General features: G+C 49.4%; 2 protein-coding genes across 14 annotated transcripts in view; one reads left to right on the top strand and one right to left on the bottom strand.

Moving 5' to 3' along the window:
• The first annotated feature begins 804 nt into the window (after window positions 1–804).
• Window positions 805–19649, top strand: SETD6 (SET domain containing 6, protein lysine methyltransferase). 2 transcript variants are annotated; one of them, XM_073307338.1, is made up of 9 exons: window positions 805–1002; window positions 5171–5269; window positions 5786–5930; window positions 6415–6556; window positions 7018–7212; window positions 7511–7634; window positions 10345–10525; window positions 10958–11100; window positions 12586–19649. In XM_073307338.1, the coding sequence occupies exons 1-9, from the start codon at window positions 976–978 to the stop codon at window positions 12895–12897; spliced, it is 1368 nt and encodes a 455-aa protein (XP_073163439.1). In that variant the 5' UTR covers window positions 805–975; the 3' UTR covers window positions 12898–19649. The 2 variants fall into 2 exon arrangements, with proteins under 2 accessions (XP_073163439.1, XP_073163438.1); XM_073307337.1 differs by having other exon boundaries at window positions 5168–5269.
• The window catches only part of CNOT1 (CCR4-NOT transcription complex subunit 1), a 90787-nt gene continuing 86671 nt past the window's right edge, over window positions 15755–19870 (bottom strand). For 11 of the 12 annotated variants that reach the window (XM_073307322.1, XM_073307327.1, XM_073307324.1 and 8 more), the window contains 4 exons: window positions 19145–19325; window positions 17851–17983; window positions 17484–17618; window positions 15755–16786 (listed from right to left, as the gene is read on the bottom strand). In XM_073307322.1, coding sequence (XP_073163423.1) covers window positions 16708–16786; window positions 17484–17618; window positions 17851–17983; window positions 19145–19325 — 528 coding nt within the window. In that variant the 3' untranslated portion in view covers window positions 15755–16707. Of the gene's footprint in view, window positions 16787–17483; window positions 17619–17850; window positions 17984–19144; window positions 19326–19870 lie in introns of those variants that run through there. The other variant, XM_073307332.1, reaches the window with a different exon arrangement.

The following is a 19870-nucleotide window of genomic DNA, read 5'->3' as shown; positions in this document are numbered from 1 at the left end:
ACCCGCTTCCTTTGGCTAAACGTTTGAAGCTAAGCCAGCTGAGCTACAAATCAGTGTGTCTGACAACGCTTCCTAAAAGGGAAAACCAATGACTTGGGCACAAGGTTTACAGTGTCAGTGTTGAAGTGACTACAGTGTGGGGCCACCACCCCAGGAAGGCCATGGGGCTGCTCTCATAACCACCCCCTCTGAGAACTGATTTAGCTCACTTCACCAGTGGGAATGGCACCTTCTTACTGCAAAAAGCAGCAGCAAAGGGTTTGAATTTTAATTCAGCTGGAAACTTCTGAAACCAGAACACTGAGGCCAAGTGTTTCCAATGGGACCAGGGGCTGGACTGCCTTGATTTCTGGGTGTTCAACTTGCCACCCAAGTCAGGCCCTGCTGAGCCACCTGCCCTCTGGAAACAGGCTCCTTTGAGGCACCTCTTGTCCCCCCTCCCCCCAATCACTGGTCCCTTTTGAAAACCCCCCCGCCCCCAGCTGCATTCCCCAAAGCACTGTGCGCCCTTTGTTTTCAGGGCGCCTCCCAGGGGAGCCCTACACGCCAAGGGCCCACGGGCTGCGCGCGGACCCCACAGACCCCCGCACTGGAAGGGGTTGTCCCGCCAGAATGACCCTGCTCCCCAGGGCCTGGGGCTGCACTTTATTGGGGGGTGGGGTGGGGGAGCCTGGCCCCATTCCCCCAGTCACCCCTCCTGGCCCCTGCCCCCGGCCCTCGCCACCCCTCCCCCCTGGCCCCGCCCCCTAGTCCCCAGGAAGCCCCGCCCCCTAGTCCCCAGGGAGCCCCCTGGGGCTGGGGGGCGGGGGGGAGGAACCTGCCGCGGCAGGCCCATCTCGGCCCCCGTAAGCGGAGGGGGCGTGGCCGGCCCCAGCCCGGAAGGCGGCCCCGGGTGCTGGGGAACCACGTGGAAGCGGCGGCCGCCGCCTGTTTTCTGCGCTGCGGACGCGGCTCTGTCCCACCCCGAGGCCGGGCATGGCGACGGCGGCGAAGAGGCCCAAGGTAGCGGACGCGCCTCTCGGGGCTCCGGCCCCTGCCCCCCCACCCTGGGCGGCTCCAGCCTCGGGGGGGGCCGGAGGGAGGGAGCGAGCCCCGTGGGGCGGGACCGGGCCCCCGAGATGCCGGGGGCTCTCGCTGAAGGAACAGCCGCCTCCCCAGCCGCTCCTCCCTGGCCGGCCCCAGAGCCGGGGCCACTTGCCTGAGCGAGGAGCGTTTGCAGCGGAGGGCGGAAGACGCGGCTCTCCCAGGCTCGCCTGGGCTGGGCCGGGCCGGGCCGGGCCGAGGAGGGAGCGGCGGGCTCGGCTGCAGCCAGTAACTACTGGGGCGGGGTGGGGAAGCCTGTGGGCTGGTGTGAGCCGGGCTGGGGAAATAAACCCCCCGCCCCGGGTAGCCGAATCCAGCTCTGCCGGAAACGTTGTTCTGCCTTCGTTAGGGGCCGTGTCTCCTGCTCTTTATATTAAGAACAGGAGGATTTGTGGCACCTTGCCGCTGCAGCTCAGGAAAGCTCACGCTCAGATAAATGGGTTAGTCTCTGAGCTGCCACAAGGCCTCCTGTTCTTCTTGTGAACACAGACTAACCCGGCCGCTACTCTGAAACCCATCTTTATATTGGCACTTCCGAGCCTAACAGCCAGTCACTGTCATCAGCGCGACGGGTGAGAGCCAAGAGTCGGCCCCTGTATTGACTCCCTTGAAATCTACTTAAATTAAACATTTCTTAAAGCGGGTTAAAGTCTGAATCTAAAGGTCTGGAGATGGGTGGTGGGCAGGGAGGTGGCAAAGTTTGCAGATGCTACTACGTTACTCAAGATCGTTCAGTCCAAAGCAGACCGGGGAGAGTTACAAAGGGATCCCCCAGACCTGGGTGACTGGGCAAGGAAGGGGCAGGTGGAATTCAGTGTTGATAAACACAAAGTAGTGCACACGGGGAAGTATAATCCCAACTATGCATATAAAATGATAGGGCCTAAAATAAATTAGCTGTTACCGTCAAGAAAAAGAGATTGGAGGAGTCGTGGAGAATCCTCTAAAAACATCTCAATGTGCAGCATTAGGGACCGCTAGGAAAGGGATAGATAATAAGACAGAAAATATCATAATGCCATCATAGAAATCCATGGTACATACAGCTCTTGAATATTGTGCACAGTCCTGGTTCCCCCATCTCAAAAAAGATAGATTAGAATTGGAAAAGGTACAGAGAAGGGCAACAGAAATGATGAGTATGGAACAGTGTGAGGAGAGATTATAAAGACTGGGGCTGTTGAGTGTGGAAAAGAGAGAACTCGGGGGATATGATGGATGTCTATAAAATCATGACTGGTGTGGAGAAAGGGAATAGGGAAGTGTTATTTGCCCCTTCACATAACACAAGCACTAGGGGTCACCTAATGAAATTAACAGGCAGCAGGTTTAAAACAAACAAAAGGAAATATTTCTTCACACAGCGCTCAGTCAGCCTGTGGAACTTGTTGGCCTTCACAGCATCCCCTGCCAAAAGTATAACTGGGTTCAAAAAAGAATTAGATAAGTTCACGGAGGACAGGTCCAGCAATGGTTATTGGCCAAGATGATCAGGGATACAGCCCCATGTTCTGGGTGTATCTAAACCTGTTTGCCGGAAGCTGGGAATGAGCGATGGGATGGATCACTTGATTGTTACCTGTTCTGTTCATTCCCTCTGGGGCACCTGGCACTGGCCACTGTCGGAAGACGGGATACTGGGCTAGCTGGACCATTGGACTGACCCCGTGTGGCCGGTCTTATGAAGATTAAAATCCTGAAAATGAAATCAAACCAACCTTCTCACCTTGCTCACGTTAGCAATAAATATGTAGGAATAATGAGTCAGAAAAACACCGAACAAAGCAACTTGACTCTAGAGGGAGTGAATACAGGTTTTAGGTGGAATCTTTTCATCAAAGCTTGTCAAATGGTTTTAAATAATTTTCACTAGCAAAGTAGCTCCCTTTAATTAGCAGCTTAGTCACAAACCAGCCCTGATTTCTGCAAAGCTGATTGCCGAATAGTCTGGTTATGGAATTTTTACCTATGGGTTGTTTCCAGACCGCCCGCTTTGACCCTTGGCTGTTTTGTGTTGTATGAATGGCCATGCAGTCTTGTTTCTGCTGCCTCATTGGGTAAGTGACCCTTTGAGCTAGGGCTCGTCTACACTACTGCTTATGGCGATGTAACTTATGTTGCTCGGGGGTGTGAAAAAACCCCATGCCAAGCAACGCAAGTTACATTGACTTAAGCCAGAGGCGGGCAAACTACGGGCCACATTCGGCCCGCAGGACCCTCCTGCCTGGCCCCTGAGCTTTTGGCCCGGGAGGCTTGCCCCCAGCCCCTCCCCCGCTGTCCGTCCCCCTCCCCCGCAGCCTCAGCTCACTGCGCTGCCCATGCAATGCTCAGGGCGGGGGGCTGGGAACTCCTGGGGCAGCGGTGCTCTGTGCCCAGCCTGACCCGGTGCTCTGTGCTGCGCGGTGTGTGGCTGGCTCCAGCCGGGCAGTGCAGCTGCCTGTCCTGGTGCTCTGGGCGGCGCGTCAGGGGAGTTCGGGGTGGTGGTCAGGAGGTGGGGGTGTGGATAGGGGGCGGGGCGGTCAGAGGACGGGGGGGTTGAATGGGGGCAGGGGTCCCAGGGGGCAGTCAGGAAGGAGGGAAGTTTGGATGGGGCGGTGGGGAGCAGGCAGGGGCAGGGGTTCCGGGGGGGGGGGTGGTCAGGGGGAAGGGATGGTTGGACGGGATAGGGGTCCTGGGGGGGGCAGTCAGGGAACAGGGGGGGTTGGATGGGGCAGGAGTCCCGGGGGAGGCCGTCGGGGTGAGAAGCAGGGAGGGTCGGATAGGGGGCGGGGGCCGGGTCACGCCTGGCTGTTTGGGGAGGCACAGCCTCCCCTAACCGGGCCTCCATACGATTTCGGAAACTCAATGCGGCCCTCAGGCCAAAAAGTTTGCCTGCCCCTGACTTAAGCAGTAGTGTAGACAGGCCCTTTGTAACACTCTTCTAGAATGAACTTTTGGACCAGAATGATCACCCTGCAATTTGAAACGTTTGGGATTAGCGAAGGATTAGACACCTGCACGGGCTAGTCGAGTGATTGTGAATGACAATAATGGCCCCACAAATCCTTGCAAATGGAGCTCTGTGTTCTGACCAAGGGGGGGGGGGGGGGAATCCCAGATCGTTGTGTTTTGCCTGCTACTTGTCTAACGTTTTCAGTAACAATCCAGTTTCAAATGCTAACTTTCAACGATACTTTGATTTTTGGCATTTCCCGGCATTTCCCTCGAACGTAAGCTTGTTCTGACCAGGCAAACAAACAGTAAATGGGAGGGAGATGGGTTTTATTCCCGTTGGGGCACAGACTCACCAGTGGTGTGGGGAGCAGCCATGCTCGCACTGAAGGGGGTAACAGTACCTGTTACAGTCTGGAAGACTGCTGGGCCCTGTTGAATCGAAGAGCAATAGCAAATAATCTGTCTGTGCCACAGAACGGAAGCCCTACCCGAAGAAGTGACTTAATCTCTTGTAAATGTTTCTGAGATCTTTTAGCTTCCAGTTCAAATCTTCTGATCGCAGCCGAGAACAATCATTTTCTGTCATTCTTCCTTTCTTCCCTGCAGCCAGGGCCTGTGTTGGGAGAGACAAGCGTGACTAGCCTGTCTTCTGATGATGATCTCGCATATATAAATGTCCCCTTTCATCCCAAAGCACTTCACTCACTGCAGGAATGCAGCCATCTCTGCCCAGAAACACAACAGATGTGTAACAGTGCATAGCAGCCCTTAAAGACAGGAAGTGAAGGAACCAGGGTATCCAATTGAAGCTATAGGGATAGCTATTAATAATACTCGGTCCGTCCGTAGGCTTCAAAGCAGTTTACAAAGATGGATAGGCACCCGTATCACCCTGTTTGAGATGGAGAAACTGAGGCCCAGGTGAAATGAAATGATTTGCCCAATGCCAGACTGATCCTGGAAATAATACCCAGGTCTCCTAACGTCTGATCTGTTCCGTCCGCTGGACCCTAGGGCTTCCCTCTGTGGTGTAATTTACCCAACCTGGAACTTAGGGAGGCCTCCAGGGTTACCCTCCGTTCTCTGCCATAAGATCTCTCCAGTGCCTGAGCTGTCCTTGTTTTCTAAGCTTGACCCCTATTTCTGTTAGCAGGTAGCCGCGGGGGGCAGCCTTGCCGAGGATGGCAGTGCTGACGCCCTTTCTGGCTTCCTGGATTGGTGTGAGAAGGTCGGGTTGGAGCTCAGCCCAAAGGTAGGAGGATCCGGATGATGGAAGCTGGGTATCGAGTGACCCTCACCTGGGTGTGAGTCCCAGTGTTCAAAGGTCTCAGGCTGAGTGTGGCGTATGGGTATCTGCAACCCATCGGGCTGATAGGGCAAGGCTGGCTCCCCAAGGGCAGGGTGATCCCAGAACTTCTGCAGATGAGTGGGGAGGGGTTGGAGTGGTGGGCCGGGAAGCAGCGAGGCTGAGTGTGAGGGCTTACGAGGTGGTGATTTCCAGTTACTTCTCACATGCACTAGTGCAAGGGTGCAGCTGTCGGGTCGGCTATCAGTTTGTTATTTAAAAACCAACCTCCTGTTTACGTTGGCAGGAAATCCCTCGGCCACGTGGGGGATGAGACTAGCTGTCTGGGCTTCCATGGATGCTGCTTGGATTTATTCTCCTGACCTCTTGGCTTCATTTCTCTTGCAACCCTTCACTGCTGTCCCATCAGAGGCAGGTTTTCACCAGGGTCCCCACAGGCCCTGACAGGCCTCTCTCTCATAGGTCTACGTGAGCAAAGAGGGCACGGTGTCAGACTACGGCCTGTTGGCAAGAGAGGACCTCCAGATGGGAGAAGTCCTCTTCACCATTCCAAGAGCTGCGCTCCTGTCCCAGCACACCACCTCCATCCGGTCCCTCTTGGAAAAAGGTAGGAGAGCAGGGCACGTGGCATAGAGCTGAGGAGTCCTGCAGCTGACTTCAACTGGCTGCCACGTTGGAATGAAGTTCTTAAAAGTTCGGTGCTTTTCTAACCTGGCTGTCTTTGATTGGACCTTAGTCAATGGCCAATGTGCTCTCGTCTGCTTCAGGCAGCCTGTAGCCTGAAGAGGGAGTTGTCTGAGCTAGAGCTGGAGAGGGCAGTGGTTGGCAGGGCTTCTAACAGAAGTGGGAGAAGGGATTGTTGGTGGAAGAGCCACCCCCACCCTCGTGTCTCCCCGCCATCCTGGGAGTAGCAAGTCTGGAGTCCCCAACTCAACCCCACCCCTTCTGCCAGGGAGCCTGGAGCAGTGCAGTGATTTTGGTCCGTAACAGCCTAGGGCACTGGCTCTCCGGTGAAGGAATAACAGGACCTGGGATCTCGGCATGTTCTTCCTCTCCTCTCCTTCCTGTCTCCTCTGTGTTTGGCTCCCTAGACCAAGCGTCCCTGGAGAGTCAGTCTGGCTGGGTGCCTCTTCTCCTGTCTTTGCTGCATGAATACACGGCCAGCAACTCCCACTGGCGTCCTTACTTCTCGCTCTGGCCTGACTTCAGCCGCATGGATCACCCCATGTTCTGGTAAGATTATACCACATGCTAGCGTCAGGCTGCAGAAATCCAGCAGCCTGCATGAGACTCGGTCCTGGGCATTGGGTCCCTCCTGCCGCCGGGGCGCTGGCTCTTGGGAGTCGGTGTGTTACGGGGGATAAAGCGCTGGTCTGGCCTCGGTTCTGTTCCTGGCTATGTGCCTCTTGCCCTCTTTGGCTGTTTCCCCAGGGGTCAGCAGCACTGGGGCTAGGCATGTTTGTAGCTTGGTTCTGTTAGATACGTTAGCAGCCTAGGTGGCTGCCCATCCTAAATGCTAGCCAGGGTTTATGGTGGGTTGAACTTGGGGTCCAGGCTAACTGGATGCAGACAGCAGTGGAGTGGGAGGCCATAGGAGATCCTGGAGACTTGACTCAAGGGTAACTATATTAATTCAATCCCTTCCTGGGTGGGGATAATGGGATCGTCTTTGCCCTCCCTGCCCCTTGATACAGGCCTGAAGAAGAGAGGGTGAGGCTCCTACAAGGCACTGGCATCCTAGAAGCAGTAGACAAAGACCTGGCCAACATCCAGCTGGAGTACACCTCCATCATCCTGCCCTTCATGGAGTCCCACCTGGACCTCTTTGACCCCAAGCTGCACACGCCAGAGCTGTACCGGAGGCTGGTGGCGTTCGTCATGGCCTACAGGTGAGATGGGGAGGGCAGTTCCGCAGCAGACATCTCTGGATCCAGAGGGGCGGAAATGAAGCCTCCCTGGGTGAGCCTGAGGAATCTCCTTGGGGAGTCAGACAGGAGGGCTAGATTGTAGCTCACCGGGCTTCTCCTGGAAGGAGGTGGCTCTGGCACTCACACTGCTTACTCTTCTCTGTGCCCTCCGAGGTAGCCAGCCGGCCCCTGGCAGTCACCGGCCCAGGGTGGGCTAAGGGCCATGGCTTCATTTCACAGGGCTGGGAATCGGCTTGTCCTCTCCTCTCCTCCCAAATAGCTTCCAGGAGCCCCTGGACGAGGAAGACGAGGATGAGAAGGAGCCCAACCCGCCCATGATGGTGCCCATGGCTGACATTTTGAATCACGTGGCCAATCACAATGCCAACCTGGAATATTCCCTGGTGAGTAGGTGGGGAGCCGTGTGAGTGGAGAGTGTATGTATCCCTAGGTATTGGCCAGGACTCATTATTCGTCCAGCTGGTTCTGTCTGATTGCAACAAGCTGCAGTGTGGTTCCCCTCTGGTTTTCTCCCTCTTGATGGGGGTGCTGGAGGGGAAGCCCAGCCCTTGCTCTCCACTGAGACGCCTAAATTCCAAAGCCAGGTGGGGGACTGTTAAATCATCCAGTCTTCTGCCCTGCCTGCCACAGCCCCATCCCTGTTACCCAGTACTGAGCGCCGTGACTTGCGACCCATATTGCTCCTGCTTGGTGGAGGCACTGCTCGGCGACAGTAGCCCTAGGGGATTCCACGCTCCTGGCCCCCAATGCAATGACCAGATCTTCCCGTGTGAAGCCCAGTGGGGTTCTTCATGGGCAGCAGGGTGTGCCTTTGCCAATCTGATTGCAAAGGGGGCGTTGATGCCTCCATGTTGGGAGCTGTCAGCCTGGTGGCAGATAGGGGGCTTGGCTCCAGGACATGCCGAGGGCCTGAGCACTGGGAGGTACGTTTTCCTGTAGGGCAGGGGTAGGCAACCTATGGCACGCGAGCTGATGTTCATTGGCATTCACCCTGCTCAGGTCCTGGCCACCGGTCCGGGGGGCTCTGCATTTTAATTTAATTTTAAATGAAGCTTCTTAAACATTTTAAAAACCTTATTTACTTTAGTATATAACTAAACTCACGAAAGCTGATGCTCAAATAAATGGGTGAGCCTCTAAGGTGCCACAAGTCCTCCTGTTCTTTTTGCAAAGACAGACTAACCCGGCTGCTACTCTGTAAACTATCGTTGTATGTATAGACTTACAGAAAGAGACCTTCTAAAAAGGTTAACATGTATGAGTGGCACGCGAACCCTTCAGCTAGAGTGAATAAATGAAGACTCGCCACACCGCTTCTGAAAGGTTGCCGACCCCTGCAGTAGGGAATGATGCTGGCCTAGTTTGCCCTCTTTGAAGACTGATGTCCCTGTTTGCCATGGAATGAGCACGGGCAATGGCAGCGCAGACTCTCCCATCCCAGCGACTTGGGGCAGGGGAAAGGGCTTTGTGATCACATGGGCCACCAGGGTGCTTTTATGTGACAGGAGCGGGGCCAGAGACTGAGAGGTTGCAGCTGATGTTACACTCACCTCTGTGTTTGCCAGGGACTCTCTCTCTCTCCCAGGTCAGCCTATTGTGCCTGGTATTAGCTGGGCCATGGAGAAACCCTCCTGCGTTTGCCAGGCGATAGGATTTCTTGGTGTGTCCCAGTATCATGGGACCAAGGGAAGGTCATGCCTGACTAATCTAATCGCCTTTTATGATGAGATTACTGGTTCTGTGGATGAAGGGAAAGCAGTGGATGTATTGTTTCTTGACTTTAGCAAAGCTTTTGACACGGTCTCCCACAGTATTCTTGTCAGCAAGTTAAGGAAGTATGGGCTGGATGAATGCACTACAAGGTGGGTAGAAAGCTGGCTAGATTGTCGGGCTCAACGGGTAGTGATCAATGGCTCCATGTCTAGTTGGCAGCCGGTATCAAGTGGAGTGCCCCAAGGGTCGGTTCTGGGGCCGGTTTTATTCAATATCTTCATAAATGATCTGGAGGATGGTGTGGATTGCACTCTCAGCAAATTTGCGGATGATACTAAACTGGGAGGAGTGGTAGATACGCTGGAGGGGAGGGATAGGATACAGAAAGACCTAGACAAATTGGAGGATTGGGCCAAAAGAAATCTGATGAGGTTCAATAAGGATAAGTGCAGGGTCCTGCACTTAGGACGGAAGAACCCAATGCACAGCTACAGACTAGGAACCGAATGGCTAGGCAGCAGTTCTGCGGAAAAGGACCTAGGGGTGACAGTGGACGAGAAGCTGGATATGAGTCAGCAGTGTGCCCTTGTTGCCAAGAAGGCCAATGGCATTTTGGGATGTATAAGTAGGGGCATAGCGAGCAGATCGAGGGACGTGATCATCCCCCTCTATTCGACATTGCTGAGGCCTCATCTGGAGTACTGTGTCCAGTTTTGGGCCCCACACTTCAAGAAGGATGTGGATAAATTGGAGAGAGTCCAGCGAAGGGCAACAAAAATGATTAGGGGACTGGAACACATGAGTTATGAGGAGAGGCTGAGGGAGCTGGGATTGTTTAGCCTGCAGAAGAGAAGAATGAGGGGGGATTTGATAGCTGCTTTCAACTACCTGAAAGGGGGTTCCAAAGAGGATGGCTCTAGACTGTTCTCAATGGTAGCAGATGACAGAACGAGGAGTAATTGTCTCAAGTTGCAGTGGGGGAGGTTTAGATTGGATATTAGGAAAAACTTTTTCACTAAGAGGGTGGTGAAACACTGGAATGCGTTACCTAGGGAGGTGGTAGAATCTCCTTCCTTAGAGGTTTTTAAGGTCAGGCTTGACAAAGCCCTGGCTGGGATGATTTAACTGGGAATTGGTCCTGCTTTGAGCAGGGGGTTGGACTAGATGACCTTCTGGGGTCCCTTCCAACCCTGAGATTCTATGATTCTATCACTTGCTCTCATGCGCAAGGGCCATTGTGGGGAGCCAGCAAGGCGTAGTTCCCTTTGCAGACGTGGCGGGGGAATTCGGCCACACTTGCCCCATAAGGACGGAGTCTCTTACTCTGAGTATTGTGACACTGCCTTCACATTCGTGCCTGTTCTGTCCCTCTGCCTACAGGAGTGTTTGAAAATGGTCACCACGCAGCCCATCAGCAAAGGCCAAGAGATCTTCAATACCTACGGCCAGATGGCCAACTGGCAACTCATGCACATGTACGGTTTTGCTGAGCCGTACCCCGGCAACACGGACGACACCGCCGACATCCAGATGGTGACGGTGCGCAGAGCTGCCCTGCAGGGTGAGTGGCCTGTAGCATTTGGAGGTAGGGTAACTTAATTCTGAATGACTCTGGTAGAAAGAGACTATGGGCCATATCTGCAGCCCTTTAAACGAAGCGTATGGTAGGCAGCCTTTCATAACCACTCACTGTGGGGCACCCTCAACGTTTTCCTTCCACCATCAGGGATGAGCTTCAAGGCCGCCACAATCAACATCTGCCTCTGCTTTAGGAACGGTCCCTGAAAGTGCTTCTTGCCTCTGGGTTTTAAGGGGTGTGGTGCTCAGCACGTCGTGGCAATTGGGCCTCTTTAAGGCATTGCACGTTGGGGTACAAATTCGCTAGCGGCGTTTGAAAGTCTCGGCCTGTGTCTCGCTCTACAGAGTTTTGTCCGTCCCCCCTGCAGTATGTAGCGGGCGTGGTTGATGGGTCTCCCCCGTTGGCCTCAAACAGGTGCCAGCACTGAAGCGGAGCGGCAGCTGGTTTCTGAGCAGTGGGATTTCCTTTGCCAGCTGGAGATGGTGGGGGAAGAAGGCGCCTTTGTGATTGGCTGGGAGGAAGTGTTGACGGAGGAAGAGCTGTCCATGACATTGAAGGTGCGTGGTGCTCTGGGGGAAGTGATTTCATCTCTAGGTGGCAGAGATGTCTGAGGTCTACACTGATCCTGCCCCATGGAGTCCCGTTCTCCAAAGGCTCCGATGACTTGTGCTGTTGTTCCTTCTATGTGGGGTTACAGGTAAAATCTCTGCTCTGGAATAGTTTATAACAGGGGTAGGCAATCTATAGCATGCGTGCCAAAGGCAGCATGCGAGCTGATGATCAGTGGCATTCACCCTGCCTGGGTCCTGGCCACCGGTCCGGGGGGCTCTGCATTTTAATTTAATTTTAAATGAAGCTTATTAAACATTAAAAACCTTATTTACTTTACATACAACAATAGTTTAGTTCTATATTATAGACTTATAGACAGAGACCTTCTAAAAACGTTAACATGTATGACTGGCACGTGAAACCTTAAATTAGAGTGAATTAATGAAGACTCGGCCCACCCCTTCTGAAAGGTTGCCGACCCCTGGTTTATAAATACAGTATGTTGACCTGTTACGGAGATTTTTACTGTAAGAATAAAGGGGATGGGGACATTTTTGCCTTCCTGTGATTATAGCTTTACTCAGAACTGGGAGGAAAGGGCCTAATTGCAAAGATGGAGTCTGGCGCTCTAGGGTTATATGGAGGTCAAGTTAGTCTAGTGTGTTTGCACTCCTTTTATTGTGGAAGGAGATGCGTGAGCTTCCTAGGGTAGTTGAGGTTCTGTGCTCTGATCCTCTTCAAGAGGGAGAAGTGCTGTGACAGGTTGGGGGATGTGGCATTTAATTCTTTGGTGGCTGCGAGCTCCAATTTGTAGCAGGGACTTGATGTGTAGTGGAGAAACTGTGCAGGAAGCTGAGAGCAGTCATGGGCTATCCGTATTGGAGGGTCTATGCTTGTGACAGCCCTCATGAAGCTAGCTGGGAAGGGGGAAGTAAGTATTTAACATGAGGCCCCTTCACTCCCCAGTTTAGCAACACTGAAAACTTGGAATCAGACCTCTGAAAACCATGATCTTAAATGTTGAGCTGCTTTATTTGCCTTTTTTTTTTTTTAAAAGCTTTCACAGTGCAGTTGACTAACATTTAATCTCTTCTCTGGAAATGAAAACAGATTCTCATCTGATAAGGTTCCAGGAGCAGGGAATTTTAAGAAACACACCAGCCTTCCCCCCTCAGGACTGTTGCAATAAAACTGAGTACTGCTGGGAAACTGAGGCCCCTGAAGATCACATGCTGTACTGAAGCAAGCAAGCATGCTCAGCATTCACATCTTGGCCAAATGCCCCCACTAAACCAACTAGCTGCTTTGCTATCCTGCTGATAGGAATGGGTGCTAAGGAGGTAGTGAATAACCCCATGCAAATCGCTGGGAGTCCAGAAGGGTTGTGTTTTGCTAACTTCAGTAGCTGAAAATTGGGACCTTGATTCTATTCAGCTGTAGTCAAGCTTCACTGCCTGAGATAATGACTAGGTATCTGTGGTTGGTTGTAGGTGCTGTGTATGGCTGCAGAGGAATTCAAAGAGTTTAAAGAGCAGGAGGGCTGGGAAGAAGACACAGAGGATGAAGAGAGCTTTACTTTGTCTAACGAGACAATACCCAGACTCAAAGCCTCATGGAAGAAGCTGCTCCATGACAGTGCGCTGCTCACTCTGGAGTCTTACAGCTCAGACCTTAAAGCAGAGCAGGACTTGCTCAATGACAAGGTGATTTATGGCAAACTAAGCCAGCGAGAGCAGCAAGCCTTGCAAGTGCGCTATGGGCAGAAGAGGATCTTGCACCAGTTGCTGGAGCTGGCCAGCTAGCAGAGGATGAACTCAGCTGTTGGAAGCAGGGAATTGCAGGCTTTGTATAAAGCAAACCTTGTTCTCTCTCCCCCACTGTCAGGACAGATGGGGTGGCCACTTGTATTGAGGAAGAACAGAGGGTGAGAGTTGATTTGGACCCAGTTACTCCTGATATGTCTGTATTGGCTTGTCATCTACCTCTTGACTTTTCTATAAATTACATACCTGTCTTACTGGGGAGGAAAGTCTGTTCATTAGATTTTAGCCTTAAGTGGGACATGGAGGAGGGTTCCCCATGTTCAAGAACCAACATGGGTGAGAGTTGAGGAGAAAGCAGACCCGGTCTAGCTATGCTAACTTTGACCAAGGAGTGCTTTGCAGGGAAGGTAGTCAGAATGATGATTTTATACTTAGCAAGGATGACAGCTTGAAGTGGATTCTCCTCCTTCACTGTTACAAGCATCTCAGAAAATGCTCATGGTAGTCAAGAGGGAGTCAAGTCAAGCAGGAACAGCCTGCAAACTTGAAGCAGCTGGGCCTGCAGCAGTGGTAGTGATTTGTTCAAAGCCTGAGTAGGGCTGCAGATTTGTCCAATCTTCAGACCCCTTGATCTGCTACAGTTGGCTCAGTACCTCTCCCTTGGACTTCATTCTGCCGATGGTCAAGCAACAAACCATAAGACAGCTAGCATCATACTGTTACCTCAGTTTTGCTGTAGGTAAAGCCTATGTTTGGAGGTGCCACTGAGACTAACAGGCTTTTAGTGCTGATTAGTGTTATGCATTTTTTTTGGCCTGTACATGACAGGATGTTTTTACCTGCTGCTTAGAGGTCAAGAATTCCTCTGAGTGGCAGTGGCTATTTTGCTTGCTTATCTGCCTTCCTCAGTCAGCAGAGAGCAGCTAAATGATCTGTCATGCATTAGGTAAGGGATCCTTGGCATCACAAGTTGTCTTTAGGATTGCACTACTATCTAGAGGCCTGGATGGTCACTGCTAGAAGCTTAAGAGCCTGGAATTCCCTATTTTAAGGTAGGTACATCTCTAGGAATGCTATAACTAAAAGTGCCGATGCCTTAGTGAAATGAGGCTTTTTTTGCCTATTAATACTAAAGGCTCTGTAGGTCCAATTATGCCCTTTGAGTACAAATTCCTTTGCTTTCATAGTTTGAGCTGGACTCTGCTGGTGCTGCATGCTGACAGGAGTAGTAGCTGGGTGCTTGCTAAAATGAAGGTATGACAATTCACACAGGGAAGAGGTCAGCTGCAGTAAGGTTTACTTACCAGAGCTTTTGCATGTCTTCTTTTAATCACTTGTACTTGTCCAGTTGACAGCTGGGTCCCTGATTTCCCCTTATTCACCACTGCAGTAGTTGAAGCCTCTAAGTAGGCAGGGGATGGAAGATGGGCTTGCTTTTCTCCCACCAACTGAAAGTGGTGGGGCAGTGAGCTTTTCCTTTACCATGAGTGACCTGAAATACTACTGTGGGATTGACCACAGGGTGTGTGCATACTGTCTAGCAGGTAGTTTGTGGTGCTAGTCTTAAGCCATGGTTGCATTGCCCAGGGTCTAGCCACAGGCCTGCTTCCTTCACCCAGATAGAATTCACTGTATGGCAGGACCCTAATATAGGTGCCCACTAAAGAGAAGGAAGCCCTTAGCCAGCACCCCCCAACTTCACTGCAACCAGGCAGTGATGCTCTCCCTCATTCTGCTTTGCCAGCTTTAGGCAATTTTGTAGGAACAGGCTCAGTCTTTTGAGACATTGCTTGATTAAAAACCAGACATGCCAGAACTTCAGCATATCTACTCCCTTCAGTGACTATTTAGTTCAGTTCTTGATAGGGGCTGCTACAGCTGAAAAGCAGTTAGTTGACTGGATAACAGCACCTATGCTGCTGGTATCCAAAGCTCTGCTGCAGCCCAAGCTAGGAAAAAAGGGGGACCTAGGGGTTTTGTTGGTATCTGCAACAAATAACCAAGTACCCTAGAAATTCATTTACCATAGGGAACACACAATGTGGCAGGGCTTCTGTGGTCAGGTTTCATTTTAATCATGGAAAACTTTGGATTTTTTCCTCTTCATAAACTAGGATCCCTGTTAATAACTAGTAAGGCCTCTCACCACATTCAGCTGGTGGCCAGCCTGCCAGAACTGCTTAGGTTTTGTCCAACTGCCTCTGAAGTATTGTAGAGATGTGCTGTACAAAACACTGTTCAGAGACAGTTTAGGGTGCCAGAGTTCACCATTGTTGGATCCTTAGCTCTAGTTTGTGTGTTGCCAAGGAAGACAACATTAAGATGAACATGTAACTGTTCACAGGCTACTGTGTGGCGTTTAAGAAAAATAAGTGGGTATTTTTACATGAAGTTGTTAAACTGAACCTTGATGGATGAAAGCCAACCTATTAAGTGTCAGTAATTAAAAGACAGCTACACATTAATAAGATCAGATTCCTTCAAAGGGAACTTATGCAGGAATTATATTTACTTGATCACCAAGGATTAAGACAACTGAGCTAGTTTACTGCTTTATCCACTTTCCCATAATGCTATATTAACACAGAGGCTAGTCTAGCCAGGAAAGTACCCAAAGCTCAAGTTTGGATGCTTTGACAAACTGCTAATGTCATCATTTGTGCATGTGAATTTGTGATTAACCTTATGAGCCTCCCTCATGTTACACTACCATCCACTCCTTTGAGATTGGAGTTACAAACATGACATTTACTTGAATTTTCTCAGCATTAGCTCAAGTTCAAAACATGTCTAAGAGGCCTGGCCCAGGTAGTATTGTACTATAATGTCTTTCAAGTGAATGACTAGAACAGTGTTGTGTATAATGGTACTACTGAATAAGCAGAGCTGCACTTGCTGCATGTCATGACTTTAATGTGTAACTACAGTATGCATACATACAAGAAGTGGGAGAACTAAAGCCCAAGAACTAGAAAGGCTACAAAATACAACACATGGACCAATACATTTACAAAACATTCAAAATCCTTACAAAATGGGCTGTATTGGTCCTTTGTTCTTTTTACAAACTTATGCTGTGTGGCCACAGGGGACAGTTCTAGATTTAGGTCCCCCCTTCCAAAATTTACAAGTGTTAGGGGGAAAAAAATGCTATAGGCCTTGTCTCTCTACTAAAAACAGCCGACCCTCTCCCAAAGGGCCTGATGTTTATCTTCTCCAAACAGGAGGAGGGCTCTGAAGCCTACCTCCCCCCACTGTCAGCAGTTGATTGGGGGGCAGGAGGAAGAAGCAACACTAGACCTTAATCCCAACCCCTCCCTCCCACATTCCATAGTATTCCCATATCCCAACACATCCACTTTTTTTTTTTAAACAACTTAGTGATTTAAAGGTCCCCCATCCACAAAGAAAAAAAATAAGTTACATAATATTTAAAACTGGCTTTTCAATATTCTTTGGGAGTCCGGGAATGTCAGGACAAGGAGGTCTGCCCTAGACAAGTGCTTGGCATCAGCAGCTGCCCCTTTATTACAAGCTGGACAGGCACCAGTTATCTGCCTGCCTTTAACACAATTTGCACAAACCCAAGAAGTCCAGACAAACGTTTCGGTTCCATGTATTTACACTAGTTCAAAATGATATTCACAGCATCTTCTGAATTTTGGCCAAGAGTCAAAATTTTGCTTTAAACTTTGGAACATGCCCACACAGACTTTCACCCAAAGGCTGCTTGTGTGTACTCAAATCGAGGGGCTGGGAAGGTCAGGAAGAGCTTTAAGGATTCTTCTGTCAGTTTGATGGGAAGGGGACCTCCAGGCTGGCACGCTTACAATACAAGCTGCAGTTCATCTAACTGGCACCAGTCCCTTCCATCACTTGCTGTGCCTGCTTCTGCCCCATGCAGCACTGTGCAACTGACTGAAACAACCTAAACATGGACAGAAGAGCAAAAAGTTGAGACAGAGCTAGAGTTCAGTCTAAAAATCTTCATTTTGAGACACTTTCAACACGGGGATTTCCTATAACCATAGGAATACAAGCGCTCACAACCCACGTAGCACCAAGCTGCATTTTGAGATGCTATTCTGAAGTAGCAGTCATGGAAGCTACAGCATAATGGATCGTTCTTTTTCCAGTTTGATTGATTTAGCTTTCAGACAGGAATACATTGATTTGAGACTTTCAAAAAGAAAGCCACCTTCCACTACTGAACACAACATTTAGAGATTTATGAAATATCAAATTACATGGGAACATGCTGTCATGGGGTTATGCACTCAAATATGCAAACAGAGGCACTACAGTGAGATGGACAGTAAACTGTCCTGGGAGTCGGACAAGTTCTATTCTCACTTCTGCCAACGTATTCTAACATTGTGCCTCATTCCCCACAATCTGTAAAATGCAATTATTTCACCTGCTTTATGGATGCACTTACATATCTATCCACGTAAAGCATTTTACAAGGCCAAAATAGTAATATTTATTGTCACCTATTTTATCCAATGGGCCTATGTCAGCTTAGTATGAAATGGAATATCACCACTGATATTTCCATTACATGACTGAATAAACCGAGCGAGCATGAGTTTGTAATTAAACCATACAAAAAGTTATCTACTCACTTCTCAATTTCTGGAGCACAGTGAACAAACTCATGGTTCCAAAATTTAAACGCTGGATTTTTTATCAGCTCAATGAAGGTAATGAGGAGACCCCATGGGTGAGGCCTATTTACAATCAGTCGTTCCAACAGTACCCTGAAGTACACAAAGAAGAAAAAAAACAGGGAAGGCTCAGAGATCTCCTAGACAGACACAGATATTTACAGCTACAGCCCAGTGAAGAGAACACACAGGTTTGCTTTTTCTGTAGCACTAGACAGTAACATTATACAACTCAACACCTGCCTCCAACACTAGAAGTCATTTAATGTCAAGCAAAGTGAAAAGTTGAACTATAAAGGTTGTGAATGTAACTGCCCCTCCTCACCTAGTGATCTGTTCCTGGATAGCCTCAGTATTGGCCTCTGCAAATAGGTAAAGCATGGTACAACTGAAATAGTGCGTATGGCTGTTTGGGTACCGCAGCTGATTGGCAATTGCATTCAAGAAGAGGTACCGACCTGGAAAGAGAGCAGGCGTTTAGTAGGAAGGAATTGGTTTTCCTTAGACAACACAATGTCGCAAGGAAGCACCCTAGCACCGCTTATGGATTCAGTTGTACGGCTCTGCACTACACAGTTTAAAGAAACTTCAGTTAAATAAAGCTAAAAAAAATTAGGGGTGCTTCACAACACCGATCCCAGCTGGAGTTCTCATACCAAGAGTCTGGGCTTCCTCCTCATGAGAAGTGTTTCAAAGTCGTGCATCCCCTCAGGTCTGCAGCTAGCCCAGGAAGGCTAAACAAGATTTCCTTTCATTGTACCGATTCAAAATTCGCTGCCAAAGCAACATTCCTACTCCAAATTCAGAATCTATTACATTAATTAATATTCATAAAGCACTTTAAAAGATGGAAGTTTCAAAACGAAGTGTTACATGCCGAGTATTATCCTGTTATAACACTTTTTATATTTCACAAGCCATGCAGGTGTAAATCTAACTTTTGCAATCTTACCCACTACTAATCTTGGATGGATGCTATTTATTAAATCTTCCCAGGACAGAAATACCAGTTTGTGTGCCGATTATTCCAGACTCTAGAGAACATGACCTTGGTGTCCATCTTGAAGCAAAGCTCACTACACTTAAAGGTTATACTGCGTAAAGGGGGTGGGAGGGTGACTAGCTGATCTCAGCACATAAGTAAGTCTCCACTAGAGGAAAGAATCAATATTTCTCCAACAAGATTCAAAATCTAGTTCACTCCAAAATTAACTTTTTACTTAGCGAATTGTTAATGTGTTTCAGATAAGTTTAGTTCCAATAAAATATTTTTAGGGTATTCAGAATTCTATCTTCTAATGCAGTGTTGCTTAATACAAAACCACTAGCAGTTAAGTGGTATTTCAGTTTTTTCCCACAGTACCCAGAACTAATCTGCAAAAAGAAAAGGAGGACTTGTGGCACCTTAGAGACTAACCAATTTATCTGAGCATAAGCTTTCGTGAGCTACAGCTCACTGCATCAGATGCATCCGATGAAAAGTCCTCCTTTTCTTTTTGCGAATACAGACTAACGGCTGCTACTCTGAAACCAGAACTAATCTGCTCTCTTAACTAAGAAGGTTTCAAGAACCATTTCAGGCTAGAAGCAAACAACCGATCCAGAGAAGTTCCACTTACCTTCTGTGTCCAGGTCCACAGCCAAGTTCTGGAAGATGTCCATGTGAGCTGAATGGGTGATAGTGCTCATAGAGGGTGTGCTGCCTTTGTTGTGAATATGTGCAATAGCCTGAGTGCCTACATAGAGCACTAGTGCATTAATCAGCTGGATGTTGTAGCGATTGCCAGGTTCATTTGATACCTAGGTAGGCACAGCACAAGAAAAAGGTTAGCTTTTTACAATCCTTCAGAGTATGACAGACCCGAGAGACTCTAAATTAATTACAGCCTAAATTAGATCCTAATAGCCAACCTTTAGTACCTAATTCTGTGGCAGGTCAAGCTCTGCAGTTACTGAATTCACATTTAACATACACTAAAGTGGTCTTTAGCTTCCATGGCCTGATTTTCAGAAGTGTTTGTGTATACATGAAACATCTGCAACTGCATGAAACCATGTACCAAATCTGAATGTATAATTACACAAATAAAAAGGAATTTCCATTAACAAGTGACTCAAAAGCAACTTTGACTCGAACTTGTTTAATCACTTTTAGAAACTGATTAGTTGAGGTGAATGCAATAAAGTCTGGTGAGAGTCTCAAAGATGTCCAGGTTATAAACGCTAAGCTGATTTGAGAACTGCTGAAAAGACAGCAGACATGGACACCTCCTCAGCCCACTGGTATCAGAGGCTCTCACTGCAGGATGAAACCATCAGAACACATTGGTTTGGAGAATTTTTGC

Source organism: Lepidochelys kempii, chromosome 12, assembly GCF_965140265.1.
Source record: "Lepidochelys kempii isolate rLepKem1 chromosome 12, rLepKem1.hap2, whole genome shotgun sequence".
Lineage (NCBI taxonomy): Eukaryota > Metazoa > Chordata > Testudines > Cheloniidae > Lepidochelys > Lepidochelys kempii.
The sequence above is the reverse complement of the archived record's forward strand: the minus strand, read 5'-3'. Positions and strand labels throughout refer to the sequence as shown.